The following is a 20,455-nucleotide window of genomic DNA, read 5'->3' as shown; positions in this document are numbered from 1 at the left end:
AGTGAGGATGATATTAATAATAGTAATAGTAGTGATAAGTAATAATAATAATTATAATAATAAGAGCAATAACGATAACGTTTTTATCTCTGTTTTGGGGCTATCTCGCTATATCACAGAGAACTTAATCCTTATATTCATCCGTTCCTTACTAGCTTCAGAATTAGAACTTAAACAACGTTCTCTTACTCTCTTTTTACTCTCCCTCTTCCTAGTATTTTGCTGCTCGGCTTCGTAGTATACTAAACGTGACTAAATACAATAAATTAGGTCTTTTAAATTAAGGCGCTTTGTTCTGTACATCGTTCGTAAAAACTTTACAAAAGTTTCTCGAAAAATAATACAAGTACAAAAATACGATACGAGGAACGAAAATATTATTCGAAACTTTTTAGTTAGAAAAATGCAAGAAGATGATCACAAAAATTCTCTTGCATGCTAGAATCGTTGGCATTGCCAATGGAGGCACTGAAACATACAATATTTTCACGCACAGAAGACTCGATAAAGCTTGCGTCTGCTCCTCTTTTACTTTTTTCTTTTCCTCTCTTCGCGTACAAAGAAGATGCGCGTCTCTGGTATTTAAATCCCTGCCTCTAATTTCTTTGTCTCGTTTCTTAACGTATATATATAATATATATATTATATATGAATATACAATTAAACATTCAGTCTCATAATAAAAGCAATTCCATTTGGTGTTTAGTGTTCCATCAAATTCACTCGTGATCATTATACAGCATAGGCATAGAGTGGTTGATAATCCAGCGATCGTTGGAAATTGAAAAAAGTCCGTATTCAATTTTCTCCCTATAGAATTTGGTTGACTAGATGGATCTTGTTCTTATTTATCTTCGCGAAGAACATTCTCATTGTTGAGGGACCTGCCTCGGCGGTACGAGACAACGAACCAAAAATTACGTTTCAAAATGTTTGTAAATACTGGTTACATATGTCATGACTTGTTGCCAATCAGGTCGCTCCAATTGACACATTTCACCAATGTTCTGTGAATGAAATTCTCGTTTATACGCTTATCGTTCTAAAGAATATAAAACTAACTTGGACCAATCAACTTACCAAGGTAGTAGGTATCCCGACGCTTTCGGCAGCTGAGAAAGCAATCGAGAAGTTTCTCCGTTTTTCCACTGGCGTTAACGTATCGTACGGTACCTTATGCGGCAGATAGGAATGAAGGATAGCGCACAACGCTAAACCGTCGTTCCAGGAGCTACTAAAGTTCGTGATATCGATGTTCCGGTAGCCTAAAGTTTTGTTCTGACACCATTTGAGCAAAGCGTTCCGTTTCGAGCCTCCGTTCTTAATCAAACCACATAAAGGATCCTTGCGTTCTGATAAATCTGTCACACTGTTGCGACGGACAAAGTCGATCGCCTTGGCATTTAAAGCGGCCGAGTCCAGCAATTCGCCTGGGCTTAACACCACAGGCACCGTTGACTTTGTTTCTGCATTAATCATTGGAACAATTTGTATCAGAGGAATTAATGAATAACTCCTTATTGAAACAATTTCAAAACGGTAGATAATTGTTTTGTAAATTATAAAAGAACAATTACCCGATAGAGGTTTCCTCGCTATGGTAGCCTGAGTTTTATTGTTATTCGTTGTGTTCGCTGTGCATATTAGGTTATTGATTTGCTGCTGATCCCTGAGCGGAGCTTTCAACGTCATTATATCGTTCGTTCCGATAGAATTGAGAGATGACGTGGAACTGCTTCGACTTCCAGGTCCTGATCACAAAGAATAACTTCTACCAAAAGGATTACGTTAAACGGTTCAACGAGTTGAGTATCAGCCTACCTGCTTTCGCTTGTTTCGTAGCATTCTCTATGCTTTCTATCAAACATTTTACAGACAATCTCGAGTCTTGACGCGAAATATTAGCTTTGCGACGTGCTGCGATTTCTTGTTGAACGCTTGTTAATACGCACTGTTGAGTATCGGTCGGAGTGCTCGCTGGCCTCTGAGGGGGTTGCTGCGTCACTTTCTGATTCGCTGTAAAAATGAATCAAAATTACACCGTCCATCTTTTATATTCACAAATGACGAAACAAAAAAAAAAAAAAAAAAAGCAATAAGCACTATGTTTACATGTAAAAAAAAAGCACAAGTATAACAAAAGAAATTTCTAAAAAAAAAACTTCCGTTACAGGTTTCCACTTCGTTACCGAAGATCCACACGTTTATTTACATTTACTTTGTGTAAAGATACAACTTGACAAGGGACAAAACAAAAAGCAAAAAAATTCCAGAGTGAAGACAAAACTATAGAACATAATAAGCTGCTAATAATTAATTGAGACGACATGAGAGGTGAGAGTGGGACCTAGAAGAATATCAGACTAGCAACGAGAAGGGGTATGAGTGTTTATGTTGATCGCTATAAGAAACCAGGACAAACAACGGGGTTGAACTCTGCAAATACAAGCAATCACGTTTCCACACTACTGGCGACTTACGGTCGCATATTGTACCTATTTGACGTCCTGGTCTCAGTTCCACATCCTCTATGATCGTTTCAAATTTCTCTCTCAAGGATGATGTCCGCCCTATCAGAGATCTATCCTTGCTCGCAGATGTTGAATCGTTAACAATGCCCTGATTTATTTTACAGTCTGAATTTTTACTTAAAGTATCGCTTTTCGGCAGCCTCGTTTCTTCACTGGCAACAGAATCCTTTATCTTGTATTCGGTATCCGACTCAGACTGCGATAAATCCATGTTTAAGAACTTCATACGTTTCAATCTGTTCGCCTCGCAAAGTGTTAAATTTTTTCTTGTCTCTTGTAGATCGCTCTCGAATTTCAAAGCTTCTTCTTCAGAAGTTTTTGACAAAGAGGTAGTTGAAGCTAGGGAATCTAAAGTTCGAACGTTAGTTTTTAAAGGTTCTTTCGATGTTAATCGTGAAGTAATAGCTGTTGCCGAAGTATCGGTAACAGAGCTAGGTAAATTCTCCAAGGAAGACAGAATTGAACTGTGTTTCTCTGTATATGTACCGATGCCTTTCCTATTTTTCTCTCTTCTGGGAAGCATACACGTGTTTTCTGTGTTAACTTGCTCTTCATTCAACAGATCTAAATCTTCGGATCTTCTGTACAAAGTTTGAACACTTTTTGGTCTCGAATATGGGATGTTATTCGTATCTTTATAGGATATTGCACTTTTACTAATATTATCAATCGTTAATTGCTCTTTGTTTCTTCCTTTTTTCGTGTTATTGTCAGAATTATCAGAAGAATTAGTAATCCTATGAAAATTGAGATCATCCAAGGAAGTAGAGAAACTTCTGTTATGTAAAGTGGAATTAAAAATGTTTTGTTTGTAATTAGTATCTAAAAGAGAATCAACGATTTCACTTCCAGATCTCGATTCGTTCTTTTTCAAGAACAATCTACGCCTTTTATTAAGCGAATAATCTTCGAATTTCGAAGAGTTCTCTGATTCTTTGCATAATCTTGAAGAATTCTCCTTATCTTTCAAATTAGATTTATCCGATTTTTGAGATTCTTGCGTGGTAATTAATCGAGAATTTTCAGCGCTATCATTTTCCTGAGTACTTTCTTGCAACACCTTCTTCATCTCTGGATCCACTTCGAATTTTAAATCGTCCAGCGCATTCTCCACCCCGGAATACACATAATCTTTAGGGACGAAAAAACGACTGTTGGAGATATTAATACCATAGGAATTTTGTCCCATATTCTGAATCCCTTTGATGTTTTTCAACAGAAAGGATTTTGCTGCTATGCTTTCATCAGGTACCGATGTATTTGGGATGTATAATTTTGGATAATCTTCAGTACTATTCATGAATTCGCTTGAATTTGTTCTTTTCAGTTCACAAATTTCTCTACCCGATACTTTTCCATCGGTATTATCCAATTCCATTGGTGAACATCTTTCAGGTGTATCTTTGATCGATTCCAAAGCGGAAACATCAGTTTTTTCATTATCCTCTAAAGTATTCTCAGAGGTATAGAATTCAACCTCTTCGCCAGAAATTAATTTGTCTGTTAATTCAGGTTCCTTGGAACAGAACAATTCCTTATCCGAGTCTACGTTCTCTCGAGGAATCGTGCAATTCGGTATCTTTGAGTCGTCCGTTTTACGGGAACCTGGTTCATTGATCGCTTTTAGAACGTTCGTTCTTACCGCACCTTTCTTGGACTCTTGCCGTCTTTTTATTATAGTACGACCGCGTTTCAGAATATTACTCGCAGGTTTGCGAGAATTTCCAGCGGCGTTACCAAAAGTCTTAAACTGAGGAGCTGCGGTGTTGCCTGATATCCAAATAAAATTGAAAAAAGAAAAAAAAAAGAAAAAAAAAACAGATAACAAGTATTGTATTAATAATACGTTCTGCTCCTTTTTTTATTTTTGACGATTCGTGAATGTTTGTCTGATAAAAAATATCTACTACAAACTGGAATCACTTTCCTAAGAATACTGATTAAATATGCATCCCTAATTGATCGTGTATGTTTATAAAAAAGTTTGGTGAACGTCGTTCCTCTGTGTCGGTAATAATAAAATGTAGAATAAGATTTTCAAAGGTATTTTACTTACCTTTATTCAACTTATCGAGCTGCGCTTCTAGCGATCTCAGTTTATCCCGTTGGGCTTTATTCTCCATGACAACGCGTTCCAACTCGCTCTGAGCTTCCGTTTTAAAATCATTCGCAACTCGTACGGTCATCAGCAAGTCCGTTTGAAATTGTTCCCATTCGGCGATCTCCTCTTGCCTCAGTTTACGTTCGTCGTCTAAGGCACGCTCTAATTCGTACTGATGCGTTTGAGCTTCCCGTTCTTTTCGTTGAGCTTCGTTCAGCGCAGCTTTCAGCTCTCTTTTATCCTCTAAATGTCTCTGACACTGAGCCTGTAATTCCGCCAACGAGTCCCGTACGAGTTGAAGTTCCGTGCTCACCGATAATCGCTCGTCCTTTAATTGATTTAATCTGTACTCTAAGTCGTCGATCGCTGATTTTGCATTATTTCTTGCTACCTGAAATAAAAACGTTAAATCGATGTCTCGCATTTCTTCTACGTTCAAATTTATTGATTTCAGTTGAACATACTTTGTATTCCTCTTGGAGTTGCGAGTATTGATCTCTAAGACGATCATGATCGCAATGCGAGCGTGCCAACTGCTCTTGCAAGGCCGCCGCTTGCGTCTCCAGAGTATCTTTTTCTCTCCTGGCAGCGTCCAACAGTTCGTCAGCTTCGCTTTTGTTCTCCACCTGCCGCGATTGTTCCAGTTCTTCGATTTTAGCTCTGGCGTTCTCCAACAACGTGGCTAGCCTACTGATCTCTATGCTCCGATTCGCACCCTCCTGCCTGGCCTCCGCCAACTCCAAATCCAACTGCTTTCGTTCAATATTCGCCGCTTCCACCGAGGATTCCAGCAGATGCACGCATTTCGTTAATCGTTCCGTCTCAGCGGCACTCACTTCAGCAGCCGCCCTCAAGCTTTTCACTTCTAACGTTAATTCCTCCTGCTTTTGCAACAAAGATTCCCGTTCCTCTTGCGCGCTCTGTGTAATTAGTTAATTCAGTGTCAATGTTTAAACCCCGTGATTTAATTTCTAATTTTATACAGATATTTACTTTCAGAAGATCAACTAATTTTTGTTCCCTCTCTGTGTTGTATCCTTTAGCAGGCTCTTGAGGCTGTTCCTCCCTTAAAAGTAAACCTTGCAGCGTATCAACCTTCGAGCGTGAATCTTCAAGTTTTTCTGTCTGTCTGCATAACGACTCCAGAAGAACGTCCTTCTCTTCTGTTAACCTTTCGTTATCAGCTTGTAGTTCTGTAAGCTGTGCCTATAAAGAGAAAGGTGGTAGAACGAAACTGTGATTCAACGATTAACACGGTACAATAAAGATGCATCTACCTGTAGATCGCTCAATTCTTGTATAGTTGCCTGTAATTCTTCGTTCGTCGAATAATGCGTTTCTTCCATTTGCAATATTCTATCCTGCAGACATGCAACAGAAACTTCTGATACAGAGCTGGAGGAATGTTTGTCCCAATCAGGGGTGGTACACTGAGCACTGTCCTGGGGTACCGGGCCAACAGGTGTTGAACCTTCATCTTGAGGAATTGCTATGGATGCTGGAGCAGAATTGTGCAGTCTAGATACATCCAGGAGTAACTGCTGCTTCTCTGAATCTGACAACGGAGAATGGGCTACGTCCCTCAATCTTGCACGAAGAGCTTCGTTCTCTTCAGCGAGGCGTTCTAACTCCAAACTGTGCTGCTCCTGTTTATTTACAAGCAGAAATGAGTTTCTACAAATGATAAATTTCCCAACAGAAAATAATACACAAAGAACTATGATGGAACAAAGTATAATCATTCTGTCATTAAAATATCTCCTCTGCTGTCTGTGGTTTTATTTACATTTAAAAAAGGAACTAGGCGATTATGTAAAGGGAAACATGGTGGCCGGTCGGCCTCTAATTACTCGGATGAACTAGAAAGAAATGTAATATGCTTGAACGCGCGATATACTATGACAATACTGTGAAACCTAAGTTCGCGAGTCAAGGTAAAGAATTTTTATTCGATCTCCACGTTAGCCACAGAGCGAATAAGTGTCATTATTCGAGGTTAGGTCTACGAACGCTACGGTAATCGCACCGCTACTTTCGAAAGATAAATCTACTTATGATTCATTAGACAAGTGTAAACAATTTACAAAGCAAGGTGCCTCTTGTCGTTTACCGTAGACCAAGAGAAGCAACGTTTTTTCATAGCGTTCGCGGTCGTTTCGCTTCACAAGCTTCCTTCCTTCGTAAACATCCCCACGCTTTACGCCCTCTGGATATTCTTTAAATACGCGGGACAATGTTCAGGCATCGTGGATGAAGAAGAAAAGAAAAAAAGAAGCATCGATTAAATACAATTAAAAAAAAAAAAAATGAATGTGTACCAGTAATTGAACGGTTGTTTATGAATTATTTATCATCCGGTGAATTGCTGACGAGCAAATGCAAATTAGTAATCAACCGATGCATCTAATTATTATAATAGTACGATCCTTCTTGAAGTCAGCACAGTAGTTGCCAATTACATAATCTCCGCTTTTCGTAATACCGGTGAGCAATGTAAGAGGGGAGAGAGAAAAGATCACCCACGTTCACCTTGAATCATTGGTATCATGGAGATTGGCGGAATCAATGAGTAAATATTAAATCGTTCCTACAACCTATGTCGCATTGAAACCGCCCTCAAACACAGTCTCCCTCGTGTTTGTTTTCCTTGTAAGGTCGACGATGTTAGCCGATGACGGAGAATGGGAATCCAGGTGGGAGGAGTAGATCTACGGGCGCGAAGAACGGACGGGAGAGGAGAGGAAAGAATGAAATGAAAGCAAATAACAAAAAGCGACGCTTCAGAAATCATAGGTCTAAAACTTTTGTCATATGTTTCAGATTAGCGAGATAAATTAGTAAGGAAGGTTACCTTGAGAGAGGCAAGCTCGGCACGTAAATCATGAAGATTCTGAGCGTCGCAAGACGCCTCCTGCAGATTCGACTCGAGTCTGGCTCGTTCCTTGCGTAACACCTCGATTTCACGCTCAAGCTCCTGCATCCTGGACCCCTTCCCGGGTCCCTTGGGGTTATAATTTCCCTTAGCGTTCCCTTTGCTCGCTTCCTTACCAAGGGAGCTCCAATTTCCCACCGACGGATTATCGTTTTTAGCCTCCAGCGAGGAGGCGCTGGGTGCCTGACGCAGCGGGTTCTGTTGCTGCTGCTGTTGCTGTTGCGACTGCGTCGGCGGTTGTTGCTGCTGGGTTTGTTGTCCTCTGCGAAACAGCGATTTGAACTTCATCATGGTCGCTCTTCACACTTAACTAGGCACTCGATTGAAATAACAAATTCATTATCTTTTTAAACGAAAGATTGTCCGGCAGTCAACGTTGCTTAAAGTCTGAGACACGTTGAGTAACATCGTTTAATTTGTACATTTTCAATTTCATCATTGCACCAAACTGTTTTGTGGAGCCCAGAAGGGTGATCAAAATAATTTCAATTTCAACCTTCTGAAACGATCACTATAGCGTCACTATAGTTTTTGAATTAAAAGGACACCGCTTTGAAATTCTACAGAGTACTCTGTAACGAGAGCGCGTATTGTGTACTACTTTCACAACGTCCAATTAAAACATTGATATTTCAAGTTAAACACAGTGGAAGTAGAATTTCGATACACGTTTCTTCGAGTTTCTACCCTCTCTACAGGGTAGTAGATCGTGATCCCTTAACGATGACAACGAGAAGCTGAAGTTACACGAAGGGGATGATGGTTTTCTACATCGTGTGACACGAGTCCACCGAAGAATTCGATGATTCGTGACCTCGAGCCACTTTTTATCCTCCTGGAAGGTCTATACGATACCCTGTTCAACGGTGTTTACGAATCTGATCGGAAAACTTAGCAGGGATCGGTGAGCGAGCTTTGATCTCAGCCTCCAACGACCACTTGTTGCATCGACCAGCCGTGACCAACGTCTCTGGGAACGTGTTTCCAATTGATGTTTCTCGAAGAGATATGCTCGCATCCTTAAACACCGAATCTGATGATGAACGGAGAAAACGTAGTCATTGAAACTCATCGGTACTTCTCTGAAGAATTCAACGCATCGCACTGTAGTACTCTTTCATTTTTCAAGCCTACAAATGAAAACGAACGATGAAAAATTCTGACTTTTTTTCTTTCTTCAGGTAAGAATTCCACGAGAAATGACAATCTAACCGACGTACTCCGTTCGACGGTGCATTGGAAACTGAATACGAAACTCGAGAGTCGTGCCCCCTCCATAATTATTCCCCTCCACATGCACCAAGCGACCGCTTGCCTGGACGAAGGGCTACAAGAAGTTGAGAACGCGTCTAGGCGTCGAACATACTTGAAATTTACGGTAACGACGACGACGGCGATACTGCTGAAACTTTTCACTGGATAACGATCTAAAATATGCCTGCACGAAGGAAGGGGACAACCGAGCGTCCCGCATTCTTCTGTTAACCGTGAATCGTTATCGGTACATTGGTTCGAAGAAAATATCGTGATGTTTATCTTTCAGATGCACTTGAGACCCTCTGCTATAGACCGTAGGTATAATACTGGTTTTCATCCAGTAAGGAAGTGAAATTTCTCTTGCGTAAGATTTTCTCGGATCAGCTTTCTTCGTGAAAACGAGGATGCTGGAGAAGAGGAATCGGTTCCTGGAACAATTAAGGACAATGTAGTAAGGTTGAAAAATTCATATTTTAGAATGAAAAGAAGGACCTCGTGTATACCGATTGGACAATGATGCGGCGGTGTTTCCGATCGTTCAACTTCTTCTGTTCGATTTCTCAGCAATGCCAGAAGAGGCAAGAATAAGAAGGAACGAGAAGAGAAAGAGAGATAATTGCTGAGAGAGATGGTGGGGTTTAAGACAGCCCGCGCCAACTCTCTGGGAACGAGTACACATACTCTGTCGAGGATGGTTAGGCGAGAGTCGGGGCAAGGGAAGCAGAAGCTGCTTAAGGAGGCCACAGAATCTGCAGGCGTCTCACCGTCGACCAGTTTTCTCATACGGTCGACATATGGTATGTACCCGGTGGTCCACACTTTTGTGGATCCTGAAGAGGAAGGGCAAGCAGTGACCTGTAGCTCCACTAAAATCAAAACATATATAGGATATAGTAACCTGTTGATGTGTAAACTTGTAATTTACATAATTAACATGGCAATGATAATCAGACTTTATGCAAACTCTTACATACTTTTGGCAAGGTCTAGGCTCAAATTCACGAAGGTCAGAAGTGAAATATGGCAAAATATTGAAATGTTAACGAGTCGAGTCTGTTTCCATGGAAGTGATGGAATCGATGACTCGACTCTGCCAATGGTAATCCGATCTCTGGGGAAGGAAATATCGCGAACAAAGTGAACACGTTCGCAGATACACCTGATCGGCAAGCAGCGCGACACGACGCGCGTGTCATAATGCTAACATACTCGTAATGTTCGGCTCGTTCGACCGTAATAGGCATATCTTTGCGACACTATCTGGCTTGTGCACGTGTCTCGTTAGCCGAGTAAAGAACCGGTATGCGGTGTTGCGATTTTCCGTCGACTTTGCCGGAAATACGAGTCAACCGACTCCTCGTCATTGGAAATAATCTTTGGAGGAGCTTATGGAAGAGCTCGAAGGGCAGTGTGTAAAAAAATCATCAAGCTGGTCTAAATATATGGACAGACGTCGCTCTCGGTTGGCTGGAGAGTCGCGACGAACTCTCGTGGAATTATCTTGTTTTTATTCGATCGATGAATTCCTTGCTTATGAAAAAATAGTCTTTCAAGAAACACACTGCTTCGATCTTGTACAATAATGAGCTCATTGTACGAGGTGTTGTGAAAGTCGCCATCTTGTAACCAATACCTAGCTCCTCCGATCTCTTTTTTTCTTTCCACGAGAAAGTGTAAAGTCGCTTTTATTAAAGAACGAATTAGATTGACCTCCTTTCGCCTCCCTCGATACACTGTGATTCCTCTGGATTCGGAATTCTGGATCTAACTTTCAGTTCACCGACTCTGGGCCTCTTTTAGACTCGACCCAAAGCTAATAACCTTAATCAGACTTAACTGAAACTTGTATCCACGCTTCCAGTCAATCTTAATAACATCCACCGTTCAAACTCATTAAGAGATTGCATCTTTACATATGATTCATTCTGTAAACAGAAAAGTAGGGTTTCAATGGACTGTAACGATAATAATAATGATAATGAAAATAATTTCACTACTACTGAATACTTCAATGAACAATTAAATCCTTCGAGCATATGGCCCCTTTAATTGTCTGCTGAGAATTAGCAGTTCCACGACGTGCAGTGATAGACGTCTGGAAAATATCAATGGAGAACATCCTTTGTCACGGTGTAAACTTGTTGATGCGTTCAAGTATTTACCTCGTTATTCATAGCTCGATTAATATTCTATACACCGTTCGATGCAACAGTCTGCGCGCACCTCTAACGTCACAGGTAATTGCGTTCTTCGACACGGTGTTCGTAAAGATTGATTAAACATTCCTTATCTCAAACGACTCGTACTTAATATTCTACTTCCACGGTGATACGTTTAAGAGTTCCTTGAAATTTAATGGCCAGTTACCAGAAAACGTAGAATCGTCCAGTTTCATTTTTAGAGCATCTATTAAAAATAGAAAGAAATATTACATACGAATGAACGCAACGGTTCAAACGAGATCAAGGCTAATGCCGAGTCCAGAATATACACTTTCCTGATCTAAAACGGGTGTTATAAATCGGCAATGGTGAATCGGTTAATGTGAGCAATTCGTTCAAAGAATCATGGTTATAAAAGTCGTTGACAACACAGCCTTATCTGTTTGCAACAGAGTCATAAGAAAGATATTGTTATCGCCAGGTGTAGAGTGTATGGACGGTCGTCTATACGGTTCGTGACGCGATCCGGCCACGTTATTCTCCTTTCAGATAACAATTTCCCCGAAAGAATCGCTCGATGAGGAATTTCACGAACAGGAAGACGTCGATTCCTCTTCTCCCTTTCGACGCACCTGAAAGATTATGTTGAACGGAGGCATCGAATTGCGTGGATTCGTAGTCGAAGAAAAACAGAGGAAAGAAGAGCACGCTTCTTTTTTTGTCGCGACGCCAAGATACGCCGGCGACACAAAAATTTATACTTTTGCGCAAACAACGATATTGTTCCTGTACAAATACTCGCCAGATAATACCGTGTTTTACTTGCTGCATGGTTTCTGCTTGGTTTTCGGAATTTTTTTTTTTTTGGAAGCATCAGATAAACGATTACGATGAATCGATAGAAAGTTAACAATGACTCCGATGCATGGTTCCTCGGTCAGCAGACTGACGTAAGTTGCTCGTCATTCTTCAATCCCAATTTCCTCTGGAGAACCAACTCTCAATTGACTTTGCCCTTATTCAAAGGCTTTCTTTCAAGTCGGTCTAAAGATTATTCCAATAAAAAGGGTGCTCCTGAAATTTCCCAAAGACTTAATCTCTTTTGAACAGAGTCTAATCGAGAGAAGACAACTAAGACTAATAATGAAGAATTAATAAAATTGAGAAGAATCTTGAAGCTATAAATAGGCATAAAAGAAGTCAGCAGAGGGGGGTGCTGATTGACTTTTGATTCACTGGATATGTAGGTCGTTCAACGTCGACCAAGTGCCGGTCTCATTGTCAGAGTGGGTCGTCGTTCCGTCGAGCGGTCGGCACTTAGAGGGCTGGTAAAAAATTCACGTGCTCGACCTCTCTCCGCGTCTCGTTTTTCTTTTCTCCGCTCGGGCAAACTGGCCGCGTCTTTAAACTCTAATTAAGCGCAGACGTCGGCGAACGAGACTCGACTCGCAGCCTTCGACATCGCGATACGTTCTCGCTCTTCAACGAGCAGCTTAAATAAACAATCATGCTCAACTGGTATGATGCAATTGGTTGTTTGACTTACCGAGTCTTGGGACCAGGATTGGAATAATAAACTGGATACGGTGGACAGCAAAAGTTGAAATAGATTTGCAGGTATTGAGTTATGATTCATCGGAAAACATTGGGACTGAGTTTCTGAAAAGGAATGTAATTAGTTAGGATAAGTTGCTCTTGTACAATGCAGAGGAAAAAGATTTGAAAGGAAATGTCTTACACACGATTTGGCTAAGCTAATCAGCAATGAATGAGTTGTAAGACAGTTTGATGAGATAACGGTGCTTATCAGCAAGATACAGCGTTAGAATAGGTCAAGCAACAGACGAATCGTTGGGTATATAAGTCATCAACTTTCCTCCCTCTCTCTTAGCCACACCAATTGCCAGCAGAGTTTAATCTGCTGCGTTGCACGCGTTCTCTCGAGGTTTCACGAGGTGATTTTTGAAGAGCCCTTTCGTCCACTCGAGTCTGCCAGAGGTGGCGACCTGGTCCCGAGCGGAGGAGACAGAACGAGAGAGAGAAGGAAACTGCAGCTCGTGCAAAAAAGAAACTGGTTTAAAGCGCAGCAACGCTTTCTGCGGACCAGAATTTGCCTCTTTTTTTACCAGAATAAAGCAACAATCGAGTAGCAGTGTCTTGACAGCGAGAGAAAGTGCACCCGTGCACTTTGGAACCTGCTTACCGGATTAAACCTCCACTTTTCTAGGCCGTGTAATTAATCTGCGACGCTGGAAAATTCAACAAATGATTCGTACGAGGGCTGAGAAGTTTTGAAAGCTTTGAAATTTTGCTGGAGTTTACCTACAGGCTCCAACGCCTCTCTTTGTACGGCACTGATAATCGTCGGTAAGGATGATTCCTTGATGTAGATTAACTAATCTCAATTATTCTTAAAAATGGTCTGTATGCAAACTACAATCTGCTCATGGAAAATGAATATCTGGAGATCATGGACATCTGAACATTTCTGCAACAGCGTCTCCGTAATTCCCATAATTTGATGGAACTCGACTGTGGCTCTATCTATCGAGCGCAATAAGCAAATCAATGAGTCACCAAAGCAAGAAGCATGCAAGAGAAGGTTATTGAACCCGCACGCATCCTGCGTTTTCCTTTTCCTTTTTTCCCCGCTCAGTTTTTTTTCTAAAGGGAACCCTACGCACGCTCAACGGAGCTACTGGTACAACGTGTCGCTGCTCGCGTCATTCCGGTAATTCGATCGTCAGGATTTACTCACTTATGCTGTTCCTCTAGCTTCGCCTCGTGTCGGTTGAGACGGTCGACTTTTCTGTTAGCTGGCCTTTTTGGGCTGAAAAGCGACGCGACCACGTCCCGTTTTTTCCCCGCGCCGGACGTCGCCCTTGTTTCGGGCTTTGATCTGAAATTCGCAATAATAGATTCACGTTAAACCTTGGAATTCAAAAAGAAAATGGCGCCCAATTTTATCTCTACCATATACAATTTTTAATAGGGACACTAAAGTCATTACCATTATTTTTGAAACTGGCTTTAGTCATTGTATTCATAGCGTCTTCTATTATAATATTGTAGGTTATAGATGGTTGTGATAACGCTGCATTTATGTGTGTCACAAGGTGACGGAATGCCTTGAATTTTCATGAGAGAAAGATCTGATAAAAATGTATAGAATGCCGAAGCCGGTAATGCAACAGTGTTCCTTCAATGAATATGCAAATGACTCGTAAAGAATTACATAACCAGAAGATGCGTTAACACTCCCACCTTCGAAGTAAGGGCTGATTTTCTACCGAACACCTTGCGGACAGTAACCTTATTACGCGTCACGTGATTTTGTTTCTCGAACTACTGAAGATTGATGATGATATGCACTCGCGATCATTTGTATCCTATTTTATTACTCGAATAATACTCCTTTAATCTCTTACGTAAACTCTAAGCCAATGGTTTTGTATCTAGAAAAAAAAATAATTACTGATTTCTATACGATAAAATAGCTCAACCTCAAAATTGACATTACAAAAAAAAAAAAAAAAAAAACACAGGGGACACCCGGGTTTGAACCGGGGACCTCTCGATCTGCAGTCGAATGCTCTACCACTGAGCTATATCCCCGACGTCATTTTCGCTCATCCCGTAAAGTCACATTCCATTGAATTTATTTAATATCTGAAAATTAATAAAAATCTTCCGAAAAAAGTCGTATTATAGAAGTATATATTTGTCACATTTCGCTGGAAGTAAGTTTAATTGCTAATGCAATACGTAACGCCCATTCGACCCAGAGAAAACGACGCCAATGACTGCGACAGGTAGATAACGGAATTTTCGTAAAAATAATGGTACGACCGGTTTCTCGACGCGTGACAGACGAGGTAAGGCTCGTTAAAGCAAGCCCATTACGATTGCAGTAACGAGTATGCCTTCTATTTCAATAATTCAAACGTTTTATTGCGTGAACCGGTAGACAAGCACTGCCGCGAAAAAGCACACACAGCGCCATCAATGCCAAGTTCCCGGAAACCTTACAGCGTTATCTTTATCGACAGGGATTTCCACTAGGTCGGTACATACAAGAATTGAAAAACTTGGCGGGAAAGCAATGGATAAGTAGAAAAATAAAAATTTGAATTTGTCTATAGGAAAACTTATTTCGCTACACTTACCGGATTTTTGTGGACTTGCTCGTGATCGGAATAGAGGTGGCTGATGCCCGTTTAAACGGCGCCCGCCCTCCCGAACCCACGGACATTCCGCTTCGAGCCTGAAACAAAAAGAAAGGAAAAAATTAAATTTCCAAAATGTAATAAAATCCGGTAAAATACAATCGAACAGTACATCGTTCTCCCACGCGTCCTCGCGATCGTAAAGCACTCTCCAGATTTCTATCTGTTCGGTACAGACGCTAACGTACGCGAACGTTTCTGTATTAACAGTGCAGGTGCAACATCGAAACCGCAAGTGTGACATCCTTGACGGGATATCTTCTCTTACGAGTACGAATTCGATCTGTTCACGCCTGCGGATACGTATTAAAACGGTGGCAGCCACGTTGAATCTTACTCTAGAAACGAAACATGCGATAAATAATTATAGAAACGAAGGACGCCACTCGAAACGCGAGACCAAACGGAAAAGAGGTACAACACACCTCCGCGAAATGCAAATAAACGAGTCGTCTAGAAATACCGTGGGAAGGACAGGGGTCCCAGCCGTCTATATATTCTAAGTTTTAGAACGATCAAAGCGTACCGAGTTCCCTCCTATTGCGTCCAATAATTGTCGTAGCATTTTAGATAGCCAGAGTATCACTGTAATTGATATATCCTTTTCGATGCTAAAATTTACTCGAATTTAGTATTTCTTAGCCTTTCACATACGTTGTCAGTACTTCCACAACACTTCAATAGACACTGGCGAAGATATGTATGATAAGAAACGAATTGGTCATGATAAGTCGACGAATATCAACAGATATACAAGATACTACGTACCAAGATACTACATATAATCAGGTTCTGCTGGAACAAGATACCATTAATGATGATGTTGATTACAATATTGAAAAACATAAATATAAATCTCTGATATTTTCCACCTTACCTAAGAATTTCTAAAACCTTTTCACTGGACGTTTCACTTCGCTTTCATCGTTTTGAAGATTTTGCAATTCTCACTAACGGCAAGGATGGATGCACAACTCTGTTAATGCAATATCTAACTCGAGCCTGATTATACAACATACATTTGTTATTGGCTAAGAACAACTTCCAAAGGAGTTGGCTGCACCGGTTCCCAGGAGAAAACCGGTGAGACCCAACGGATTTTCAGCGGTGAATATACACTGGAGAACTTCGATCGGAAGGGTACACATCCGTATACGTACATGTATACTGTAAAGGTTCATCGAACCTCGTCGCACGTACGGGTTCTCGGCCAATAATAAAGATGCATGCCCGGTACGTAACTACGTTCTGTACATACGTACGTAAGTACTACCCTGCACCCGTGGCTGTTCGCTCGACACGGAATACTTGTACCGTACATACTAAACTCGGGATACACGGACGATCTGCGACCGATCCTTATACAGGGTGTTTCCAGAACGACCGTAAATACCATCGACAGGGTTTTAAACAACGCGGCTGATCATCCCTGTGTAACTTTTTTCATTAACGTAACTTCTGAAATTATAAGTTGCGAATAAATGAAGATTCATCAGAGACCTAAGCTCGACAGTCTCACCAGTACAAATTGAAAAAAAAAAAAAAAGAATGACAAATGTCCAGGGATACGAGGGGTGCTGTAGCACGATACAAGATCCACTGTAGCTGCCACATAAGCGCACGTACATGACCGGTTATTCCTAGGTAGTAGCAAGTCGCGCGCGATTCCTGTCCGCCGAAGGAATTGGAATTCCTGGGGAATGGATCGTTGCTAGAGATACACGGCGTTCCCGTGGAGCTACCGAACCTCGGATAATTGGCAAATTGACAGATCTGTCAGGGTGTACGCGTGCAGGCTGAACGTAGTCACGTAATTCAACATAGGCGCTCTATAATCTCCTGTATCCACCGTTAACAGCTGATTGCAAACAGTCTTGAGTTTCATGGTCTGTTGTACAGTTAAGGCCTGCTACTTGTGGGCGTATGCAGTCTAACTGGATCCTGGAAGAATGTTTTGAATCTTAATGTTTGAGAATTTAAAGCCCTGCTTCGCACGGGCTGGCTAGAAAGAGATAGGCGAGTATAAGAAAGTTTAAAAGCTGATCTAAAATCACCAACAGCACTGGTATAACTTTGTGTCCTGAGAAACTCCTTGAAGTAACAAAGTAGAATTCCTCGAGGCGCGATGACAAACAGGCAAGGTTCCATCGTTGTTAGACGTTTTTCATTTCACGCCGCAGGGTGTGGCGGCGATAAACCTTTTTCCACGGCCTACACATTGTCAACGGGAGCAATAGGTTGGACAGTACCGCAGCCACCAGCACCGAGAACACACCAGGGGCGGCACTGGAGTCAGCCCACATGCACGAAAGCCGTAAGGAACATTTCGCGATTCAATGGACCGCGTGGCAGCCTTTATTATCGCCACACTTTGATCGCCTTCGCTCGAACGCCCTCGAAATCGCCACGGATAAGCGTGTCTGGTGCGAGTCTTAGGATTTCCTTAATAACATCCGTTTTCAATAATATTTTCGGCCTCGCGTGAAGCGGTGAACATTTAGGCATTTAAAGGTCCTACGTTGCTTTCATCAGGTCTACACGATCCTGAAGATCCTACGATGCTTTAAGGTGTCACGATTGAAGAATATTATGTAAGAAGGCAACAGGTAGCCCGTATCCGAGCCATAGACGGTACACTTGAAGCGAACATGATCGCACCTGTACATAGGTATCCAATTTTAGGGTCCAGTAGTCGCGGGCTGGCCGGAGTATCAACCGCAGGCGAGAGGTGCACCGTGTGACGAGGGAACGACCGCAGCAAGAGAAGCGCGAAAAAGTGAATGGAGTCGCGTGGCTCGGGAACCGATCTGCGCGATTCGGCAGTTCAATGTGGACTGGCTTACGTCCATGCCATTCCATTCCACGTTATTCCGTGGAGTGACCTCTCTTACCGTAGACTCCCTCCTTCCCTTCTGCCAATTGCTCGTTCTTCCCTTCGCTCGGCATCGCTCACTTGCTTGTTATAAACGTAGCAGCGTGCAGGAAAAGGATGGTGTATGTGTTTTGTCCAAGGCATCATAGCGGACTCCATCGGTAAGGTTTATCTAGCAGACCTCTGTCTACGGACAGGATTGTTGAGCGAGGACTCGCGAGGAGGTGGAGCTTTTGGACGATGATTCTGGAATTATATCAAAATGTGAGCATCCTTTGACATCGTAATTCACTAATTTGTATATGAAAAAATGAAGACACCGTGAAGGTCCTCCTCTTAACTCGAACTCCTTTATAGTCCTCGGGATAGTTGAAGCAAGGACATCGAGTCAACGGTGCAAAGCGGTAGACTAAAAACTTCATTTGAAAAATTACTATGCGTCTGGCGCGCAGCATGGAAAATCGATTTGCCGTTGCAAACTCATGGCGCAATCTAATCATTGAGCAGAATGCGCTCGAGGGAAAAACCTCGTCATCCTGGAGAAATCTTCCAAGCATTCCGTCGTTTCCCGGAGCAGAAAAATAAAAAAAAGAGCACCATACGACGTGGTCGGTTTTTTGCTTGTTTGAAGGTACGCGAGGCACGTAGGTGAGATACCCGATCCACTCTAGGCTCGACCTTGCTCTACGCGAAGTGGGTGACCTTCTGACCTAATCACCGCTAATTTCATTTGTCGGCCGTATAACGTATGCGTTAGGTAACGCGCGAATCCCCGTGTGGAGGAAGCCAGTCGTTTACGTCGTATTCAGAGTTGGTACGGGGCACTTTTAGGTAGAAGGAGGTATTCGGTAATCTCCATTATCTCCCACTTAATTACATAGAGCGATTAATGTCATATGAGAGATTCAGATTTTGCAAAATTTCTAAACCGAAGCCCATCGGTATCTGTCGCGCTCCAAATACTTGTTCGACTCTACCCACCTGGCATGGTTACGGCTCCTGGCGTCCTACGTAGATCTAGCCATGGATCATGACTCGAGTGCCTCGTGTAGCAGTCATGAGAATCCATTTTTTTGCCTGTTGCCTTTTTCCGGCTGGCCTCAATTGAAACACCGTTTCCTAATACAAGAAAATTCAAACATATTCAAGCTTTTGTCAAATTAATAGGAATTTGAAGCATCTAACGTTTTTATAAGCATGGTACCAATATAGAATGTAGGAAGATATAGGACAGTTTAAATTGGTATGTAAGAATGAAATTGCAACCGCGAAATGCTTTAGATTGGCCGTTGAAATTAACGGTACAGACGGCTCGATAGTATCTCAAGATTTCTAGAACGCTTAGATGCTGCAGTGGAAACCCGCTTGTAATTACCTTAACAGTTAATACCGTTGGTGTACAAGTGACGATGCGATTGGGAATATTATCCACCACTCACCAAACTATTTAACACCGTTTAATACCAACCGAACAGTGATTCATTTTAACCCTTCTCTTGCAAACAAACTATACACGTATATCTAGAAAACTGACTGTTAATCGCAAAATTTTTATATGTTTGTTGTTGAGATTAAGAAATAAATTTCATTGATTAGATTATTTAATGAAATTTCTAGATAAATCGTTCGTTAAATAAGGGTTAAACGTTATAAACTTGAACGTACTTGGCGGACGGTGGCGAACGAACGCGGAACTGCATGCGCTGCGAACGACAGCCCGCGAGAGACTGCCGGGCAATAACGATGCATCGTCTTCGACTTGGATGGGTAAAATGGATGGATGAACGGCGTAACAGCGACGACTAATCACCATCAAGCACTAATTCCAGCGTCACGCGATTCCACGTTATACATTGCTGGCGAAAAGCTGAGAATCTCTATGTCAATTACACTTTAAAGGGATCTCCTAAAAGAGAAATAGTTTGAACATGTCTGCTTAAGAGCAGGTTAACATGAAAGGTCTTACATACTTTGTTCTTCTTCCTCAATTCGATTTTACCTTATGATTTTTATATATCATTGTTAATATTTTCCATAATGAACTTCGGATGGCTTGTCAAATCGTTTGTCAAATCGATGGAAAGTTTAATAGACGTATGTGAAACCTGCAAGTTTGAAAATAAATTAGAAAAGTAAACTGATCGTTATGGATTAAATGGCAAGATTGGCCCTGAACTGGTAGGGTGTGGTTAACTTGACCCTGATCAGAAGTTAGATTACCTCCCTATTATCCAACTCGTACTAAAACAGTATACGTCAAGGGCCAGCAGAGTAAATTTACTAAACTCTACTGGCCAGCTAATGGCATCCAACATCAGAGATAGATAAGATACGCAACTGGTATCTACGCATCGACTGATTTATCCCAGCGGAA

At 41.6% G+C, this 20,455-nt stretch overlaps 1 protein-coding gene and 1 non-coding gene across 20 annotated transcripts; both read right to left on the bottom strand.

Annotated features, from left to right (window-relative positions):
• Positions 1-79: 79 nt before the first annotated feature.
• LOC117606575 (uncharacterized) lies at positions 80-20,430 on the bottom strand. 19 transcript variants are annotated; one of them, XM_034329170.2, is made up of 16 exons: positions 20,302-20,430; positions 20,081-20,186; positions 19,457-19,987; positions 19,063-19,200; positions 15,150-15,247; positions 13,742-13,882; positions 7,484-7,826; positions 5,910-6,278; positions 5,626-5,838; positions 5,097-5,552; positions 4,588-5,023; positions 2,481-4,301; positions 1,822-2,016; positions 1,578-1,751; positions 1,081-1,466; positions 80-1,007 (listed from the first exon to the last, which is right to left on the bottom strand). In XM_034329170.2, the coding sequence occupies exons 5-16, from the start codon at positions 15,233-15,235 to the stop codon at positions 918-920; spliced, it is 4,710 nt and encodes a 1,569-aa protein (XP_034185061.2). In that variant the 5' UTR covers positions 15,236-15,247; positions 19,063-19,200; positions 19,457-19,987; positions 20,081-20,186; positions 20,302-20,430; the 3' UTR covers positions 80-917. The 19 variants fall into 19 exon arrangements, with proteins under 19 accessions (XP_034185061.2, XP_076545553.1, XP_076545551.1 ...); XM_076689438.1 differs by lacking the exons at positions 19,063-19,200; positions 19,457-19,987; positions 20,081-20,186; positions 20,302-20,430 and adding exons at positions 15,322-15,547; positions 15,635-16,001; positions 16,087-16,211; positions 16,370-17,978; XM_076689436.1 differs by lacking the exons at positions 19,063-19,200; positions 19,457-19,987; positions 20,081-20,186; positions 20,302-20,430 and adding exons at positions 15,322-15,547; positions 15,635-16,001; positions 16,087-16,667; positions 16,836-17,978.
• On the bottom strand, positions 14,527-14,598 carry TRNAC-GCA (transfer RNA cysteine (anticodon GCA)). Its single transcript has one exon. It is a non-coding gene; the product is annotated as a tRNA-Cys (tRNA).
• Positions 20,431-20,455: the final 25 nt, after the last annotated feature.

Source organism: Osmia lignaria, chromosome 8 (genome assembly GCF_051020975.1).
Source record: "Osmia lignaria lignaria isolate PbOS001 chromosome 8, iyOsmLign1, whole genome shotgun sequence".
In the NCBI taxonomy this organism is placed as follows: Eukaryota; Metazoa; Arthropoda; class Insecta; order Hymenoptera; family Megachilidae; genus Osmia; species Osmia lignaria.
Note: the sequence above shows the minus strand (reverse complement) of the source record. Positions and strands in the feature narration are given on the sequence as shown.